General features: G+C 36.6%; 1 protein-coding gene across 2 annotated transcripts in view; it reads left to right on the top strand.

Annotated features, from left to right (window-relative positions):
- CASC4 (cancer susceptibility candidate 4) overlaps positions 1 to 18,863 on the top strand; it is a 132,907-nt gene that overhangs the window by 68,711 nt on the left and 45,333 nt on the right. For both annotated transcript variants that reach the window (XM_006831704.1, XM_006831703.1), the window contains exons 5-7: positions 3,876 to 4,020; positions 4,467 to 4,547; positions 18,060 to 18,158. In XM_006831704.1, the coding sequence (XP_006831767.1) occupies positions 3,876 to 4,020; positions 4,467 to 4,547; positions 18,060 to 18,158 (325 nt within the window). The remainder of the gene's footprint in view (positions 1 to 3,875; positions 4,021 to 4,466; positions 4,548 to 18,059; positions 18,159 to 18,863) is intronic.

The following is an 18,863-nucleotide window of genomic DNA, read 5'->3' as shown; positions in this document are numbered from 1 at the left end:
CTTCTCCAGTGACTGGTCCCTCCTGACAATATGTCCAAAGTATGAGAGACGAAGTTTGGCCATCTTGGCCTCCAAAGAGCTTTCTGGCTGTACTTCTTCCAGCACAGATCTATTTGCTTTATTGGCAGTCCATGGTACTTCTCCAATTTTCTCCTCCAACACCATAACTCATATGCATCAATTCTTCAACAGTCTTCTTATTCATTGTCCAGCTTTCACATGCATATGAGGTTATTGAACATACCATGGCTTGCGTCAGGTGCACCTTAATCCTCAAACTGCCATCTTTACTCTTCAACACTTTAGAGAGGTCTTGTATACAAGATTTGCCCAGTGCAATACGTATTTGATTTCTTGACTGCTGCTTCCAGGTGTGTGCCAGGGTTGTTTGCTTTCATTATACTCATTCAGTCTGTATGCTGAACAAATAATCAGAGAAACTGAATTATATGAAGAAAAACATGGCATCAGGATTGTAGGAAGACTTATTAACAACCTGCTATATACAGATGATACAACCTTACTTGCTGAAAGCCAAGAGGACTTCAAATACTTATTGATGAAGAACAAAGACCACAGCCTTTGATATGGGTTGCACTTCAGTGTAAAGAAAAAATAACTCCTCGTCACTGGACCAATAAATAACATCCATATAAATGAAAAAAAAAAAGATTGAAGTTGTCAATGACTTCATTTTCTTGGATCAACTATCAACACTCATGGAAGCAGGCTAGGGTGGAGGTGCCTCGTTCTACTCCCTACCCTCCACCCTTTTCTTAGCTGCTATAACAAATTGATTATGGTACTGCAGGTTAATGCCCTGGACTGCAAGGTCAGTTTGAACCGCAAAGTTGGCAGTTCAAGCTCACCAGTTGCTATTTGGAAACCCTATACAGGATTGCTATAAGTCGGACCTACTCAATGGCACTGAACAACAACCCCTTCACCTTGTTCTTCAGCTGCTATAACAAGTTGATTCTGTGAAATCCAAATTGTTTTTTCATAGGAACAAGCCCTATGAAATGTTAACTATATAAAACAAGCATAAGTTGTATTAAGGTGGTGGTTGTTATTTTTTTTAACCAAGCACATGTTCTGTCTTGGTAATTACCCTGGAGGAGAGGTAGGCAACTACAGCCCACAGGCCAAATCCAGCTCATCACCTATTTTTGTGTTGTCCATGAACTAAGAATATTTTGTTTTGTTTTTCAAATGGTTAAAAAAATTAAACAGTGTGATAGTACCTTGTGATGTACAAAAATTATCAGAAACCCACATTTTAGTGTTTAGTGTTTTTAATGTTATTGGAACATAGCCCCAGGCTTATTTGTTTACTACTTTCACCTTACAAAAGTAGAGAAAGTGTCACATGCCAGAGGATAATCAATTAAGGAGACCTGAGAACTTAAAAATTAAGTATTTAATTGTAGATTGATCATGGAACTGAAAAAGGACTTGGTGGAAATGCTGGTGAAATCTAAATGAAGCCTAAAGTTTAGTTAATAAAAATGTACTACTGCTGATTTTTTTTTTTTTTTTACAAATGTATCATGATAAGATATTAGCATTAGATAAAATGGAATTAGGAATATAAGGAAACTATTTCAACTTTTCTGTAAATCTAAATTTGTTTCAGAATAAAATGTTTGTTTGAAAAATTTAGAAATCCCCCTCACCAAATTACCAATATTTCGTATAGAAAGCCATCTTATACTATTAAAGATATATAATATTTTTTATTCACATAAAGGTACTATTATTAATAATGTATCAAAGGGACATTTTTGTTAATGGATTTAAATGAAGTATTTTTAATAGTAGCTTATTGACTTATAATTTTTGTTCAATATTTTTTATTTTAGCCACATCTGTAAAATAGTGAGAAATGTTGTTGTTATGTGCCATATAGTCTATTCTAACTTACAGTGACCCTATTGGAAATAATAGAACTGCCCTATAGGGTTTCCTAGACTGAAATCTTTATGAGAACAGGTTGCCAGTCTTTTCTGTGGCTCCACTGGTAGGTCTGAACTATTATACCACCAGCAATTCCTCTAGTTTAGAAGTAGCCTTTTGATATTGTATTACAGTGATATTGGTTGGTCACTCAGGTTGTATTATCACATGGATTTTCTCATAGTGGGCTTTCGTATTAACATTCTCAAAAATCTCAGTTTATCATTTTGCTCATCAATGATTATGCTCTCAAAATTTGGTTCTAGCCTACCAAGTTCACAGAAAATGCATAGTGAGGCACTATAACATGATTAAAAGTATGAGACATGAGATTTAGAGCAGAATGATCATGGTTTGAATTTCTTCTCCACAGTTCTCTAACTTTTTACCATAGAGGAGTCTTGGTGTGGCACTGTGGGCTTACGCGCTGGACTGCAAAGTTGGTTTGAACCACAAGGTCGGTGTTCAAGCTCACCAGTCACTCCTTGGAAACCCTATACAGGGTCACTATGGGTCAGAACTGACTTGGTGGCACTTAATAACAACAACAGCAAGTTATTTAGTTTTTCAGTTTTATTTTCCCAAAAACTATGAATTTATCTCTACTACAGGGTAGATGTGAAAGCAATTTTAAACTGTGAAGCATGGTACAAATGTTTGTTGCTGATTTTGTCCATAAGTATGCTGCAATACTGACACCTTATTGTCAAAGTGCCCTTTCTTTTCCTTTATTGTGACAAATTCTTTTTTTTTTCTTATAACATTTTATTGTGGTTTGGATGAAAGTATACAGGAGAAATTAGTTTCCCACTCAGCAGTTTATACACATCTTGTGTCATTACATTAGTTGTAGTGCCCTTAAGGTCACAGCTCTCTTCCCTGGCTTCCCCATTCCCATTTGCCTCCTGTTCCCTCCTGCCTGCTGACCTTCGTTTTAGGGCAAATGCTGCCTTTTGGTCTCATATGGTTTATTGTTCTGAGGAGTACGTTCCTTACAAGTGTTACTGTTTGCTTTATAGATCTGTCTGTTGTTCGGCTGAATGGTGATTCTTGGGGAGGGTGCAGCTCAAGTTTAAAAAGTGTTTAAGGGCCACAGACATGGGGTTCCATCCATCTCTATCAGACCAGTAAATCTGTTCTATTTATGATTTTCAGTCAACAGTTTCCTCCAGGTTCATTCACGTTGTGAACTTGATTCATCATTATTCTTTAACATTGCATTATACATTCCACTGTATATATGTATCATTTGTTGTTGTTGTTAGGTGCCATTGAGTCTTATTTATATATGTACCATAGTTTGTTTATCCAGTCATCTGTGGATGGGTATTTAAGCTGTTTCCATCTTTTTGCTATTGTGAGTAATACTGTGATGAACATGGGTGTGCATGTATCTATTTGTGTTGCAACTTTTATTTCTCTAGGATATATGTTTAGTAGTGGAATTATTAGATAATATGGTATTTCTGTTTCCAACTTTTAAGGAAGTATCATACCATTTTCTATAGAGATTACACCATATTATACAGTCCTACCACTAGTGTATGAAGGTTCCATTCTCCACACACCCTTGCCAGCATTTATTTTCTGGTCCTCTAATCATTGCATACTATTGCTTTGGTGAGATGATATTTCACTGTTTTTTTGACTTGTATCTGTCTAATGGAGCTCTGGTGTGGAGCACTAGACTATTAAACTACAAGGTTGCTGTAATTAGAGGCCTTAAAAAGTGTTTAGTTTTGGGGTTTTTTGGTTAACTTTAGTATCAGGTATAAAAACTGAATAGAAAGTGCTATTATAACCCATAAGTCCAGGTGGTTAGAATTTGAACCCATGGTATGTATTTTAAAAGATGAACTGTATCAGAACATTTAATAATTATGTCAGTGGTTTACTATTTTGAACTCTTTATCTAACAGCAAGAGACCCACAAGAGTCAGTCAAATAATGGAAATGAACTGGGTACAAATGATCATGAAGTACCTAAGAATGTTCCAAAAGTAGTTGAGAATGCTGAAGCTAAGAATGAAGACCCCTCAAGCAATCATAATCCACATGGGAAAGGTATTGTTTTTATTTTGTTTTGTTAGTAGGATATTGACTTTTCCCTCCCCATTCTGAATTGAACATTTTAAATCATGAAATTAGTTTGATTTTAGTCTATATTGTTTTAAATTTGGATTCTTTGATAAAGAAAGAAAAAAAAATAATAAGTTGTTTTATACTTATACCTAGGGCCAAAGCAAATATAAAGATGTTCAGTCAGTGTAGCCTATTGCTTTAGACATTTATTGTTACGTTCTTTGAATACATTTCAAGTCTGCGTAAGTAAAAACATGTTGTTGTAAGTGCCATCAAGTCGGTTCTGATTCATAGCGACCCTGTATTGGGTTTCCGAGGAGCAGCTGATGCCGCCATCCCTGCAGTTCAAACCAACCAGCTTATTCTGCAGTGCCACACCTGGACTCCAATTAAAAACATAGAATTATGTATTTTTGTTGCTTGCACAGAACAAATCAAGCGAGGCAGTGATGCAGGGATGCCTGGAATAGAGGAGAATGACCTTGCGAAAGCTGAAGATCTTCCCACTTGTAAGTAAAAGTTATTAGCCGAAGGGATCATATGATTTTTCAGGTGGCCTTGATTCTCATTTTTTAGTAGCACTGACAAAACCCACAAGTATCTGGATAATTGGTATTTCTAATTAATTACCCATTAATTGCCATATCTGTTTTGGATACAATTTTTATGAAATCTTTTTCTTGAATGTTTAGCATTGCTCTTTTTCCTTGTTAACAGAAAGAGTCAACCATATTTGAACTTATTCTTGATGACTGCGGGTTATTGTTTATGACCATTGTACTACATTAGTCATTTTATGTTTGCTAACAATATAAATGGATCATTTCTTTAATATTTAATGTTCACAGATAGCTGTGATATTATTAGTGTCTTTAAGTTGGTATTGTAATGTCTTTACAGAAGTTGTTTACAGTTTTAGAGTGTAACTTGACCTTTCTGTGAATTGCCCCACATTTTAAAACAGTTTAATCACAATTTGTTTCGTTCTTTAATGCTACTTGTTTTTGCTGTGTATCTTTCTTCAGTGAGTCAACTTATTGTTCATTTTCACTTCAAGTCTGTCATTGCTGCTTTCCTAATCCCATTTAGTGCTTTGGTTTTTCTTAAAATTTGTTTCTTGATTTTTATTGGTCTCCTGCCCGGCCCCACCCTAACATATTGTGGCAGAAAAGTCAGAAGTAACAGTATACATCTTTGCTTCCTCTTGGCTGTTTGATTCTTTCTCAGTCTCAATGATTGCTTTTGTGTGTATAGCTAGTGTACATGACTGAAACTGCTATTTGAGAGGTCCAAGTCAATGAACTATTAGTACTTCCATTTGTATAGTTTTGTTATAATTTCAGATTTTTTCATGTCTGTATTCTTACAGGTTTCCCATTTAGTTTATTCTCCTAAAGTAAAAATAAGGACAAGAACAATAACATCAATGTAGATCTGTGGTGTTAGAGTGAGTATGATTTACTTATAAAGTGATGAAGTAATCCAGAGACTCTCGGACCAGCAGTGTCAGCATTACCCTGGAATTTGTTAGAAATGCAAATTTTTAGATCCTACTGTAGACCTACTGAACTAGAAATTCTGGGGTAAGACCAGCAATCCATGGGGTGTCTTGGGCTGGATTCTGTAGAGAAGCAAAACCAGTGACTCTTAGCAACCCTGTATAGGGTTTCCGAGGAGCAGTTGGTAAGTTTGAACCACCAACCTTGCTATTAACTATCATGTTGTTGTTGTTAAGTGCCATCGAGTCGGATCCAACCCATAGCAACCCTGAACAGGGTTTCTGAGGCTGTAAATCTTTACAGGAACAGAAAGCCTCACCTTTCTCCTGCGGAGCTGCTGGTAGTTTTGAACTTCTGACCTTGAGGTTTGCAGCCCGATTCGTAACCACTACACTGCCAGAGTTCCTATTAACTATCATAGGGGACTTCAAAAAGTTCATGGAAGAGCAAAAAAAAAAAGTTCATGGAAGAATTCTTTTATCTTTTAATTCCACTCCCCACAAACTTCTGAAGTATTCTTGTATGTTAAAATCCTTAATACTTTTTTTTTCTATCCCCTCTAAAAAGTCTTGAAAATATAGGGAAAAAATGATAGTCTTTATTTTCCACATATATACGACTCAACGGCACTTAACAACAACAATACCACTTCTCATACTCTTTATTTCTTTTCTTCTATTTTGATTGTCATTTCTCTTCAATCTGAAGAACTTTTTTTTTTAGTATTTCTTGAAGTGCAGGTCTTCTATTAATGAATTTTTTTCACCTTTTATTTATCCGAAAGCATCTTTATTTTGCCCTAATTTTGGAGGGGTTTTTTTGTTTTGTTTTTGCTGGTATAGAAATTTAGTTTAACCATTTTTTTCTTTTAGCACCTTGAAGATATTTAACCATTTTCTGGCCTCCATTATTTGTGATGAAAACTCAACCGTCATTCTTTTTGTTGTTCTCTTATATGAGGGGGCTTCAAAAAATTTGTGAAAATGGAATTCAAAGATACTGGAATTTTCCCACCAAGTTTTGAAGTCCCTTCATATCTGTGTATATTTTTTCTTCTCTAACTGCTTTTAAGATTTTCTCTTTATCTTGAATTTTCATCTGTGTTTAAGGTGTGCTTTGATATGGTTTTCTTTTTTATTTATCCTGCTTGGACACATTCCTCACACACACACAAATTTTCTCTTCATTCTTTCTTGTCACCTTCTGAAACTCAAGTTGCATTTATTTTAGATTGCTTGATATTGCCCTATAAAACACTGAAGTTCTGTCCAACTTTTTTTTTTTTTGCAGTAACTTTTTTCCTTCAGCTTGTTTAATGTCTTTTGAACTGTCTTCATGTTCATTGATGTCTTTTTCTGCTGTCACACCCATCCAATGTTTGTTTTATTTCAGATATACTAGGTATGGCACTGTAGAATAGGTGCTGGACTTCAAGGTGCATTTGAACTTCAAGGTCAGCAGTTCAGACCCACCAGCTATTCCTCAGAAACCCTATATAGGATTGCTATAAGTCAGAATCCACTTGACAGCATTTAGCAACAGCAATAAATGGGCCTTCAAAAGTTCACAGAAAAATTCTGTTATTCCACAGACTTTTTGAAGTTCCTTATATATTGTGTTTTTCTCTTCTAAAATGTCCAGTGGTCCTTGTCTTTTTTTTTTTTCTTTCATTTTTCAGCTAGGTATCCCCATTCATTTACTCTTTTGACTTTCTTTCCTCGCTTTTCAATGTTTGAATACGTACATACGTATATGTTGTTGTGAAGTGCCATGGAGTCAGTTCAACTCATAGGGACCCGATATAGGGTTTCCAAGGACCAGCTGGTGAGTTTGAACTGCCAATTTTGTGGTGTGCAGTCCAGTGTTGATCCTACAGCACCACACCAGGAGTCCTATATATGGATATACATAATAGTTACTTATAAGTCTTTGTCCACTAATTTTAACAGGTAGATAGATAGCCAAATCTGTTTTTGCTTACTATTTTTTGTTAGTTTGTTTTTAAACTATAGATCATATACTTGCATATCTAGTAATTTAATTTTTTTAATGTATCATATAAATGATACATTAAGGAAATGTGGATATTGTTGTCCTTAAAGTATGTTGAGTTTTGTCCTGACAGGCAATTAAATTACTGACAGATCCTTTGGGGCTTGGTTTTATGCTTTGTTGTTGTTGTTATGTGCCGTGGAGTCGGTTCTGACTCATAGTGACCCTGTACAGGGTTTCTGAGGCTGTAAATCTTTACGGGAGCAGAAAGCCTCCTCTTTCTCCCGCGGAACAGCTGGTAATTTCGAACTGCTGACTGTGAGATAAGCATACCTATTCGTAACCATTACGCTACCAGAGTTCCTTTGTTAGGGCAGATCAATTGGGGTATTGTTTTTGGTGTTAGACATGGCCATTTCTTTAGGGTATGGTCCCTGCTTTAAGAGAATGGACTTTGTACATATAATTTGAATGCCTTAGATGCTCAATGAAGATTCTCTATTATGGCTGGGTCAGAGATCCACTGTCTCTGAACACGGATGATCTCTTATTTCACATGTTAGATCTCAACCCTGTAGCAGGTACTCTGTTAGGCTCCATGGAGTCTCCCCATGCACAGGCTTTCGCCAAAGACCCAAGGGAATCACAATGTAAGTTTCTGGTTCCACAAAATTCCACCTTCTCCAGTATTCTGTCTTTTAATTTCTAGCCACTACAGAAGCCTAAATTGTGATGATTTCTGCCTCCTCCACTCAGTGAGACTGGTGCTCTTCGCTTGGGCTCTGCCACCTTGTGTCATGATCAGAAAACTGCCCCTAGGCAGAAAGCCTGGGAAAATTTGAAGTGCATCTCATGTAGTTCACTTTTTCAGGAATCTGACTTTAAAAAAACAAAACAACTTTATTATGAATTGGGGGAAGGTTTACAGTTTTCCATTCAACAATTCATATACAGTTTTCAAGTAATTGATTGCAGTCACCACAATGTAACATCACTCATCCCACTTCCTCCCTGTATTTCCTGTTTCCATTTCTCTTTCTATCCTAATCATTCTGATTTTTGTACTTGGGTAGATGCTGCCCTTTTGATCTCAAATGGTTGTTTATTCTAAGGTGTGTGTACCTTTCTAATGTTATTGTTCCCTTTGCTTGTTGCTGTTGTTGTTGTTGCTAAGTGCCATCAATTCAGTTCTGACCCATAGTGGCCCTATGTAGGGTTTCCCCTTATAGACTTGTCTATATGTTTGACTGAAAATGGAGCCATAGGGGTGAGTTCAATTCCAGACCTGAAGAAGGACTGAGGACCATAGTCTCAGGGTTCCACCAGTCTTATTCAACCAGTTAGCCTAGTATTTTTTATGATTTTGAGTTTTGTTCCATATTTTTCCCCACTCTATCCAGATCCCCTAACATGATTCCTTTCAGAATAGTTGGTATTGGTAGCTGGGTACCACCTAGTTCTTCTGGTCTCAGGGTCAAGGATGCTGATGTTCCAGTCGTCCATTAGTCCATTGAACTAATTGTTTCTATGCATCAGTTTTCTTCACTAATGGTCTCTCCTTATTCTTTCCTTTGGATAAGATGGCTGCTCACTAGCACCAAATTAAGATATAAAGCATTGTCTTTGTTGACTATGTTACAATGGACCTTGATGTCCTCCGAGACTGTAAGGTCTTGAGTCCTCAGGTCCACTGTCAATAATCTAACTCTTGTGCTACTGGTTATTGAATTCCTGAAAACAGTTGCTTCATATTGTTTGTCCATGTTTATAATGGTTTGGAGTCCTGGTGTGGTACTGTGGGTCGGCAGTTCAAGCTCACCAGCTGCTCCTTGGAAACCCTTCCTATACAGGGTCATTATGGATTGGAACTAGCTCAACAGCACCTAAAAACAACAACAATAATGGTTTAGAGTTCAATACTAGCTATGGTGTCATGATTAGCAATGAAAGTCCATGTTGTTCTTTTAAAATTTAAATAAATGTATCTCCAAGTTTAAAGGAACCTCAATTCACAGACCAGGTCTTAGGAACCATAAAAAGTATTACTGCCTTTGTAGACATATACCTATATTTCTCAGAGGGCTCATAGGGCCCCCTAACTGGTGTTTGAATGATTACAAGCTTGTTATATCTGTTTATGCATCCAGAGCATAATTTTCAGCATAAATAACCTGTCAAACAAAACTTAAAAGGCATGAATGATAGAAAATCAATTGGATAACTTGAACCACCTAAAATTAAATACCTATACTCATCAAACTGCTGACCTTGAGGTTAGCAGCCCAACTCATAACCACAACATTACCAGAGCTCCTTTCATTAGCTGCTATTGTTGTTGTTCAGTGCCATCAAATTGGTTCCAATTCATAGCAACCCTATGCAGGGTTTCCAAGGAGTGGCTGGTGAGCTTGAACTGCCAAGCTTCAAACTGAGCTATTAGAGAATTGCAAATCAAAACTGAAATGAGATACCATCTCATCACTGTAATAATGGCAATGATCAAAAAAATCAGAAAATGACAAATGCTTGCTAGGTTGTGGGGGTATTGAAGACTTTTATGTATCACTTGTTGTTAAGTGTCATCGAGTTGGCTCTGACATACAGTGACCCTGTATTGGATTTCCAAGGCTTTAAATCTTTGTGGGAGCAGAAAGTCTCAGCTTTCTCTCATGGAGCAGCTGGTGCCAACCTTATGGTTTGCAGTCCAGTGCTTATCATATGGAGCCACAATATTCTCTTATACATTACCAGAGATATTGTAAAATGGTACAGCCACTATGGAAAACAGAATGATGATTCCTCAGAAAGCTGCACATAGTAGAGCCTTATGATCCAGCAGTCCCACTCCTGGGTATGTATTCTAGAGATTTAGTAGCAGTGATAAGAACAAATACACATATATCTAACTATATGCATTGCAATATTATTCATAATCGCCAAAAGATGAAAACAGCTTAAGTGCCCATAAGCAGATAAATGGATAAACCAGTTGTAGTTGTAGGTGCCGTTGAGTTGGTTCTGACAGCATAATGAAACACTCCCTAGGCATATACCGTCCTTACCATTGTTGCTATGCTTTGAACCCATTGTTTTGGCTCTTTTCTCATTTTGCTGCCCTTGTACTTTACCGAGCATGATGTCCTTCTCCAGGGACTGGACCCTCCTGTTAACATGTCCAAAGTAAGCAAGGTGAAGTCTTGCCATTCTTGTTTGTAAGGAGCATTCTGGTTGTACTTCTTTCAAAACAGATTTGTTCTTCTGGCCATCCATGTTATGTTCAATATTCTTTGCCAACACCATAATTCAAAGGCATTAATTCTTCTGTCTTCCTTTTTCTTTGTCCAGGTTTCCCACGCAATACTGTGGTTTGGGTCCATTGCACCTTAGCCCTTAAAAGTGACATCTTTGTTTCTTAGCACTTTAAACAAATCTTTATAACAAATTTGTCTAATACATTATTTGATATCTTGATCTTTGCTTCTATTGATTATGGATGCAAGAGTAAAATGAAATCTTTGATAGCTCCAATCATTTCTCCATTTATCATGATGTTGCTTATTGGTCCAATTATGAGAATTTTTGTTTTCTCTGTATTGAGGTATAGTCCATACTGAAGGCATCCTTTATCATGAAGTGCTTCTAGTCCTCTTCACTTTCAGCACACAAAAGTTTTTGGGGGCAGGGGTAGTATTTACATATTGCTTGCTAGATTGTGGGATGATTGGAATTCTTATATTGGTGGGTTTGTAAAATGGTATAACTACCTACCAAAATTGATACATTGTTAAGTTGTTAAGTGCTTTCAAGTCAATTCCGACCCGTAGCGACCCTGTATAGGGTTTCCCAGGAGAAGCTGGTGAGCTTGAACCGCCAATCTCGCAGTTCAAACGGCTTTGCAGTCTGGCGCATTAACTCACAGCACCATGCCAGGACTCCAGAATTTATATAGAAGTTAGAAAATTTGAACAAAAGAATAAATTGATCATTTTAAAACTCCCAACAAAAAAAGTCCAGACAACTTAATACATGAATTCTGCCAAACATGACACAAATTCTTCTTAAACTGTTTGAGTATAGAAAAGGATGAAAAATTTTAGTATAGAAAAGGAAAAACTTCCAAATTCATTTTTTGAAGCAAGTATAACTCTGATACTAAAATCAGGCAAAGACATCACTAAAAAATCCTTCATGAACTTAGATGTAAAAATTCTCAACAAAATCCTAGCCAGTAGAATCCAGCAACATATCATAAAACAATCTATCATGACCAAGTGGGATTCATACTAAGTATACAAGGATAGTTCGCCATTAGAAAAACAATCAACATAATTCACTACATAAATAAAGGAAAAGACCCACATGATCATATCAGTTGACACAGAATAGGCATTTGACAAAATCCAACAATCATTCCCAATAAAAATGTTCGACAAAATGGAAATAGAAGGGAAATTCCTCAGCATAATTAAGGGCATGCAAAACTAATGACCAACATTAGTCTCAATGGAGAGAGATTGAAAGCATTCTCCTTGTAAATAGGAACCAGACATGATATCCTTCATTGCATCATTCAGTATTGTGCTGGAAGTGTAAGCCAGATTTACATCAAGAAATAGAAGTTAAATGCATCTAAATTGGCAAAAAAAAAAAAATGTAAAATTATTTTCAGGTAATATGATTCTATACATTGAAAATCCCAAAGAATAAGCAAGAAAATTATTGGAATTGAGTAAAAGATTAAGCGTTGGCAGATTTACAAGATCAACATACAATAATCCATTAGATTCCTTAACACTAACAAAGAAAATTCTAAAAAAAAAAACAACAGTATCACTTACAATCACCACCCAAAAGATGAAATGCTTAAATAAATCTAACAAGAGAAACAGAAGATCTATACAAAGAAAACTACAAAATGCTACTACAAGAACCTTAAAAGAGGCCTGCATAAATGGAAGAACATGCCATGCTCATGGATCAAAAGACAGCATTATAAAAAGGTCAGTACTACCTAAAGCCATCTATAGATACATACAGTTCCAATCCAGATTCCAACATCAGTTATCTAGAGAGATAGAAAAATTGATTCATTTTTCACTAACTTTATATGGAAAGCAAAGAGACCCCACATAAATAAAGCACTAAAGAAGACAAAGTAGAAGGCTTCACATTTCCCTGTCTCAAAACCTTCTGCACAACCACAGTAGTCAAAGCAGTCTGAACAGCAACAGATGCGTAGACCAGTGGAACTGAATTGAGAATCCAGAAGTAAATCCATCCACCATTGGATAGCTGAGCATTGACAAAGGGTTAAAGCTCATTAAATGGGGAAGAAATAGTTACCTGAACAAATGGTGTTGGCAAAACTGGATATTCATTTGTAGAAAAATTAAATAGGACTCATATCTTACACCATAATAAAAAAGGAACTGAAGATGAATCAAATACCTAAATGTAAAACCTAGAATGTAAAGATCACCGATGAAAAAACAGGGCCAAACCTTGGTGTACTATATCCTATATGTATGTACATGTCATATATCCTAATGTATATACATGGCATAGATACATTATCAAACATAACTAAAAGTATACAAACAGCAGAAAATAAATTAGATGACTGGAACCTCATAAAAATCAGACTTTATGTGCATCAAAAAAGTTCACCAAAATAATATAAAGACATCTGACAAGGACAAGGGACTAACCTGTAAAGTTTATTAAAAACTTCAACACCTCAACAACAAAAAGACAAATAATCCAATTTTTAAAAGGGCAGAAGACAAGAAAAAAACTCAGTTGTCCAACAAACATATGAAGAAATGCTTATACTTATTAGCCACTGTAGTGTGCCGACGAGTCAGTTCTGACTCGTAGTGACCCTGTATAAAGCTTCCAAGACTGTAAGTCTTTACGGGAGCAGAAAACCTCATCTTTCTCCTGTGGAGCTCCTGGTAGATTCAAACTACTGATCTTTAGGTAAGCAGCTTAAAGCATAATCCACTAAACCACCAGATGCAAATCAGTATGACAATGAGGTATCATCTCACCCCAGCATTAATAGCAGAGTTCAGAAAATCAGAAGACAGCAAATGCTGACTAGGGTACTGAGAGACTGGAAACCTCATATATTGTAAGTAGAATTGTAAAATGTTGCAACTACTATGGAAAACAGTATGGTGTTTCCTCAGTAGTTGGAAATAGAAATACCATATGACCCAGCTATCTCACTACTTGGTATATATCCTACAGAAATAAGAGCTGCAACACAAATAGATATATGCATTTCCTTGTTCATCACAGCACTATTCACAATAAGAATTAGTTGGAAACAAATGTCCGTCAGTGGAAGAATGGCTAAACTACATTCACACAATGGAATATACTGCCCAATTTTTAAGAACAATGATCAATCTGTGAAACATCTCATAACATGGGTGAACCTGGAGGGCATTACACTGAGAGAAATAAGAATTACAAAAGTACAAATATTGTATTAGGCTACTTATTATAAAAAGTCACAAAAAGGTATTCATACTAATGGAAGCATACTTTGGTGGTTACCAGGGTAGAATGGGAAGGAAAGGGAAGTTACTAACTAGAGGTTAGATGAATATTAGCTTGGGTGAAAGGGAAGGCAATATACAATAAGGAAGTCAAGAAAAAATGATGGAGGCAGAGAAAGACACGAGGAGGTGTGCAAGAGTTAAAGGGAACAGAAGTAAACACTGTTACACAATCCTGCAGTAACAGTGATCTATGAGTAGATGCATGAATAAACATGAAGGCTGAATGGATGTGAGGATATATAAAGGTCTAACAGAGAATATTTCTGTATGTATATTTACCTATATTGTAAATATATCCATGAATATGGTAGAGCATACAAGAGGCAAAGCTATAAAAAAGTTACTGTACATAAACACCTTGAGTAGGAATGAGTCACTGGGGGTTCATAACATGATCTCAGGGGACACCAAGGTCAATGGGCATAGCACAGTCTACAAAGAGAATGTCCTATATCCTATTAAATAGAAACTAGTCATCAAAGCTTGTACGCAGCCATCTGTGGTGTAACTATTGGTCTTTCTGTGTCTGGAGGAAAGAAGAATGAAGAAAAAAGCACATGGAAACAATAAGTTTAGTGGACTAATGGACCACATGAACATTCATTTCCACAAACCTGAGACCAGAAGAACAAGATGGTGCCCAGTTACCACTCACTACCAACTTCTCTAAAAAGGATCACATTAGAAGGTTCTGGATAGAGTGGAAAAAAACATGTGGAACAGAACTCAGAATCGTAAAAAATACTAAGCTTATTGGTTGGTTAGAAACTGGTAGAACCTGGAGATTATGGCATTTAGTCACTCATCAGCTCTGGAACTGAACTCACTGCCATGACTCACTTTTCAGCCAAACAATAGATATGTCTATAAAGGGAACAATAACACTAATATTGTTATTGACTACACAAAGTCTTTTGATTGTGTGGATCATGGCAAGCTATGGACAACTTTGAAAAGTATGAGTATTCCAGAATACTTAATTATGCTCATGAGGAACCTGTACGTAGAACAAGAGGCAGTTGTTCCACCAGAACAAGGGAACACTGAATGGTTTAAAATTAAGAAAGGTATGCGACAGGGTTGTATTCTTCCACCATACTTGTTCAGTCTGTATGCTGAGCAAATAATCCGAGAAGTTGGATTATATGAAGAAAAATGTGGCATCAGGATTGGAGAAAGACTCATTAACAACCTGCGATATACAGATGATACAACCTTGCTTGCTGATAATGAAGAGGACTTAAAATACTGATGAAGATCACAGACCACAGTCTTCAGTATGAGTTGCATCCCAATATAAAGAAAACAAAATTTCTCACCATAGGACCAGTAAATGGAGAAAAGATTGAAGTTGTCAAAGACTTCGTTTTGCTTGAATCAGCTATCAACATTCATGGAAGTAGCAGTCAAGAAATCGAATGACATATTGAATCAGGCCAATCTGCTGCACAAGACATCTTTAAAATGTTAAAGAGCAAAGATGTCAATTTGAGGGCTAAGGTGTGCCTGACCCAAGCCATGGTATTTCCAGTAATCTCATATGCATGCGAAAGCTGGACAATGAATAAGGAAGACCATGGAAGAATTAATGCATTTGAATTATGGTGTTGGAAGGGAATATTAAAAGTACCATGGATTGCCAAAAGAACAAACAGATCGGAACAAACAGAAGAAGTCTGGCCAGAGTGCTCCTTGGAAGCCAAGATGGTCAGACTTTGTGTCTCATACTTCAGATATATTTTCAGGAGGGACCAGTCACTGGAGGATATCATGTTTGGTAAAGTGGAGAGTTGGAGAAAAAGAGGAAGACCTCCAATGAGATGGATTGGCACAGTGGTAGCAGTGATGGGCTCAGGCATATTGTAAGGTTGGCCCAGTGCCAGGCATTATTTTGTTCTGGTGTGTATAGGGTTGCTATGAGTCGGTACAGACTTGATGGCACCTGACAACAACAACACTAAGAACAATAACAAAATACATACCTTAGAATAATCAACCATTTGAGATCAAAAGGGCAGCATTTACCCTAAGACAAAGTTCAGAAGGTTTAGGAAAGAGTAGAAACAGGATACACAGGAAGAAAGTGGGATATGTGATGTTGCATTGTAGGGATTGCAATCAAATGACATGAAACAATATATATGAATTGTTGAATAGAAAACTGATTTGCTCTGTAAACCTTCACCTAATTCACAATAAAATGTTTTAAAAATCGTTAATGAAATACACTATTTATCAAGTTGTTGATCATTAATATTGTTTTATTTAAAATCTGAACAGTTTAGAATTAGCATATTCTTCTTGCTTCACCACTGTAGGATAAAGCACTGGACTGCAAGGTCGAGTTGAACCTCAAGGTCAGTGGTTCAAACCCATCAGCTGCTCCTTGTAAACCCTATACAGGTTAACTATGAGTTAGAACCAACTCGACAGCACTTAACAACAATTTCTTCACTTAAGTTGTGCCATTTTTATTTATGCTGTCTATTGAAAGGTTTCAGTGTTTAATATTTTTTTTATCTAGAGAGAATTATTTATTTTATTTATTCATCAAATCTGTAAGCTTCCTACTATGTGAAACGTACTGTTTTAGCTGTTAGAGATAAGTGTTCAAATGTCAAGGAGTTTATACGGTGTACAGATCTATTGATCATCAAAATCTGTGGTGGATGACCAGTGTATCAATTGTTAAGTGCCATTAAGTCAATTCCGATTCATAGTGACCCTGTTTAGGGTTTCCGAGGAGCAGCTGGTAGAACTGCTGGCCTTATGGTTTGCAGTCCAGTGCTGATCCTACAGCACCACACCAGGAGTCAATTAATAACCATAAATGTATTAATTAATGTACCAGCTACAAAGATGATAAAATTAGAATAAGCATAATAGGATAGTTGTTAAGTGCCGTTGAGTTGGTTCCGGGTCATAGTTACCTTGTACAGGGTTTCCAAGGAGCAACTGGTAGTTTTAAACTGCCAAATTGTGGTTTGAAGTCCAGTGCTGTTCCTACAGTGCCTCCAGGATTGTTGTTGTTGTTAGGTGCCATCAAGTCGGTACCAACCCATAGCGACCTTATGCACAGCAGAACGAAACACTGCCCAATTCTGGGCCAACCTCACTACTGTTGTCACGCTTGAGTCCATCGATGCTGCCACTTGGCTAGTCCATCTCGTTTGGGGTCTTCCTCTTTTCTCTGACCCTCCACCTTACCAAACATGATATCCTTCTCCAGAGACTGGTCCCTCCTGACAATATGACCAAAATATGACGGACGAAGTTTGGCCATCTTGGCTTCTAAGGAGCACTCTGGCTGCACTTCTTCCAAAACAGAAAAATTGGTTCTTTTGGCAGCCCATGGGACTTTCAATATTCTTCTCCAATACCATAACTCAAAAGCATCAACTCTTCTACAGTCTTCCTTATTTCACTGTCCAGCTTTCACATGCATATGTGGTTATTGAAAATACCATGGCTTGGGTTAGGTGCACCTTAGTCCTCAAGCTGACATCTTTGCTCTTCTACACTTTAAAAAGGTCTTGTGCAGCAGATTTGCCTAATGCAATATGTTGTTAGATTTCTTGACTGCTGCTTCCATGAGTGTTGATAGTTGATCCAAGAAGAATGAAGTTCTTGACAACTTTTCTCCATTGATAAGAATGTTGTATATTAGTCCATTGGTGAGGATTTTTGTTAGCTTTACATTGAGATGTAATGCATACCTAAGGCTGTGCTCTTTGATCTTCATCAGTAAATGTTTTAAATCCTCTTCACTTGCAGCAAGCAAGGTTGTATCACCTGCATATTGCAGGTTGTTAATGAGTCTTCCTCCAATCCTAATGCCACGTTTTTCTTCATAGAACCCAGCTTCTTGGATTAGTACAGTGTAAATAGATTCATGGTTCTTTGTTTTCAGGTATCATACTATCAACATGAGTAATATGGACATTTCTTTTTTTAATTTTAGCTTTAAAGAAGCCCCCCATTTCAATTTCTCAACATGAAAATCATCAAGCAATCTCCCACCTTCCAACTGGACAACCTCTCTCCCCAAATATGGCTCCAGGTATGAAGTCTTATTCTCAAGAGTTTTACTTAAAAACTTATTTATTATTACATAATAAAACACATCATTTAGCAGCATAGTAAAGTAGTATTCATTCTAATTTGTGTTAGATATTTTTAAATCACTGGTAACTCAGGGAAGAATAATCATTTAAAAGTGCACTTTGTCTAATGAATTATTATATTCTTTTTTTTTTTAAAGTGGAATTATTTGCTCTGTCATTCTGAAATACAATCCTTTTCATTTCAGACCTCTCTCTGTATTCACCTTCTTTTAATGTGTTCAAATTTATCTCACAAAGGTCTTCTATAAATTACTCCACTCATCTATATTAAACTCACTACCAAATACATATGGTATTTTTTCTTTCCAACTTTTATCACAGAGTACTCGTCTAAATTTATCTGTTTTCTACTGAATACCTTTTCAGTTTTGGTGAAATGTTCCCCTAAACTGGAAATTGATAGGATTGAAGGGAGCTACTTAAGGGAAATGACAAAAGGGACATGTAGGAGTCAGGATAGGTTTCTGAATCCAGAGTTTAATTGTAATAAAGACTTGAATCAAGTCTTTGATGAGGAAACGACAGAGAGTGGAATAAATGAGGTTATATCCAGGTGAATTGAAGAGCAGAGATGTCAGCTTGAGGACTAGGGTGCGCCTGACCCAGGCCATTGTGTTTTCAATAGCCTCATATGGATGCGA

This window comes from Chrysochloris asiatica, unplaced genomic scaffold (genome assembly GCF_000296735.1).
Source record: "Chrysochloris asiatica unplaced genomic scaffold, ChrAsi1.0 scaffold00004, whole genome shotgun sequence".
Classification (NCBI taxonomy): Eukaryota; Metazoa; Chordata; class Mammalia; order Afrosoricida; family Chrysochloridae; genus Chrysochloris; species Chrysochloris asiatica.
Note: the sequence above shows the minus strand (reverse complement) of the source record. Positions and strands in the feature narration are given on the sequence as shown.